This window comes from Lithobates pipiens, unplaced genomic scaffold, assembly GCF_037356315.1.
Source record: "Lithobates pipiens isolate NorthernLeopardFrog02 unplaced genomic scaffold, aLitPip1_a1.2 Scaffold_1, whole genome shotgun sequence".
Taxonomy (NCBI): domain Eukaryota; kingdom Metazoa; phylum Chordata; class Amphibia; order Anura; family Ranidae; genus Lithobates; species Lithobates pipiens.
In genome coordinates this window covers 68046308-68048020 of record NW_027507685.1, presented here as the reverse complement: position 1 = coordinate 68048020, position 1713 = coordinate 68046308, and the positions used below count along the sequence as shown (strand labels likewise).

General features: G+C 37.7%; 1 protein-coding gene across 1 annotated transcript; it reads right to left on the bottom strand.

Annotated features, from left to right (window-relative positions):
• Window positions 1–298: 298 nt before the first annotated feature.
• On the bottom strand, window positions 299–1367 carry LOC143928604 (olfactory receptor 8D1-like). Its single transcript, XM_077453356.1, has one exon. The coding sequence runs from the start codon at window positions 1229–1231 to the stop codon at window positions 299–301; it is 933 nt and encodes a 310-aa protein (XP_077309482.1). The 5' UTR covers window positions 1232–1367.
• Window positions 1368–1713: the final 346 nt, after the last annotated feature.

Genomic DNA, 1713 nt, shown 5'->3' with positions numbered 1-1713 from the left:
ATGCCAAACTTTTGCTTGCTTCGAACCATTTGCCCAACTCTATGACAAAGAGCAGCTTGCCCGCAGGAAAGCTATAGTGTGAAAGCAATGTTTTTAGGGCTCTTGAGACACTAAGGGCTTATTTACATTTGTGGTGTGGGGGTGCAGCAAAACCCAATAGTTGAGATGTGTATTTATCACACACCCCCAACCACTGATGTAGCATGCTCCATGCTCCAGGGGGCCTGATATATGCATTTAAATACAAAAAATATGTTGTTAATCAACATTGGCTATATATTCACATCTTTGTAAGATATTACTTAGTCGTCCAAAACCAACAACGCTTGAGTGCAGATTTAACATCTTTATTTTTTAAGCTGTAGATCAGTGGGTTCAGCAAAGGGACAGCAGCTGTGTTAAAAAGTGAGAAAACTTTGTTGGACTCTATAGTGTTCATTGAAGTGGGTCTTAAGTATTGACAGACAAGGGTCACATAAAGCAGAATCACCACAGTAAGGTGTGATGAGCATGTGTAAAAAGCTTTACGTTTTCCAATCTGGGAGCGAATGTTCTTTATAGTGTGGATAATGAAGACATAAGGTATAAAGGTGAGAATAAATGGAAAAGTGGCCAGAAAAAGCCCACAGCTAAAAATCAAAAAGTCTGAGAGTGAAGAGTCACTGCAAGAAAGTTTTATAAGAGGGACAATATCACAGAAGAAGTGATTTATTTCCTTTGATTTGTAACAAGTAAACCTTGATATTAAAATAACATGAGGCAAAGATTCTAAGAAACCCAGCATCCAGCATATACCAGATAAAATGCCACAAACTCTACGGCTCATAACCGTTGAGTAACGCAAGGGGTTACAGACAGAAACATAACGATCATAACTCATGGCTGTCAGTATTAGGAGCTCGTCACATACTAGAGATGTGAATATGAACATCTGAGCCATACAAGCTTTTACAGAAACTGTGTTATCTCCTGATAGAAAGCTAAAGAGGATCTTGTGTAACGTGACTGTGCTGGAGGAAATGTCCAAAATGGACAAGTTACATAAAAAGAAGTACATTGGGGTTTGGAGTTGAGTATTTAGACAGACCAGAGTGAGAATGGTTGCATTTCCACCAAGGATGACCAGATAAATTAGAAGAACCAAGAGGAAGATTGGAACTTGAAGGCTCGAAGCCTCAGAAATTCCCTTAATGATAAAGTAAGTCAGCATTGTCTGATTCATTAGATACATGGAGCTAAGAAATTGCCTACTAAATTTGGAAAGAAGTCATCATGAACTTAGTAATTTACAAATTCTAAACATGTGCATACAAGAAATGTTCATGTCATTACTTCCATCAAATGATTTGGGATTTGGGGTTAGCAGAACATTTCATGATGTTTTTGTTTCCTTTTAGTCTTCCTTACTGTTACACATTTCTGTTTTATTGCACATGGGCTCCCATGCCGCAATTTTCATGAACTGATGGGGGCCTAAAAACCAGAAAAATTTTATTGGGTTTTCAAAAATACAATATTCCAAAAGAAATCTCGTACCAAGCATTACATAAATAAGCGTTACAGGTTGGTAAGGCATAGAAACTAGTTATGGCACACATAAACAAGCATATAAAACAGGTAGGGATCCACTTAAGACAGTATAATGTGCAGAGGGGGTGGACATGGTCTCATGTTAAGCATGAACTAAACCTATTTACTTTCAGTTTATTAAGG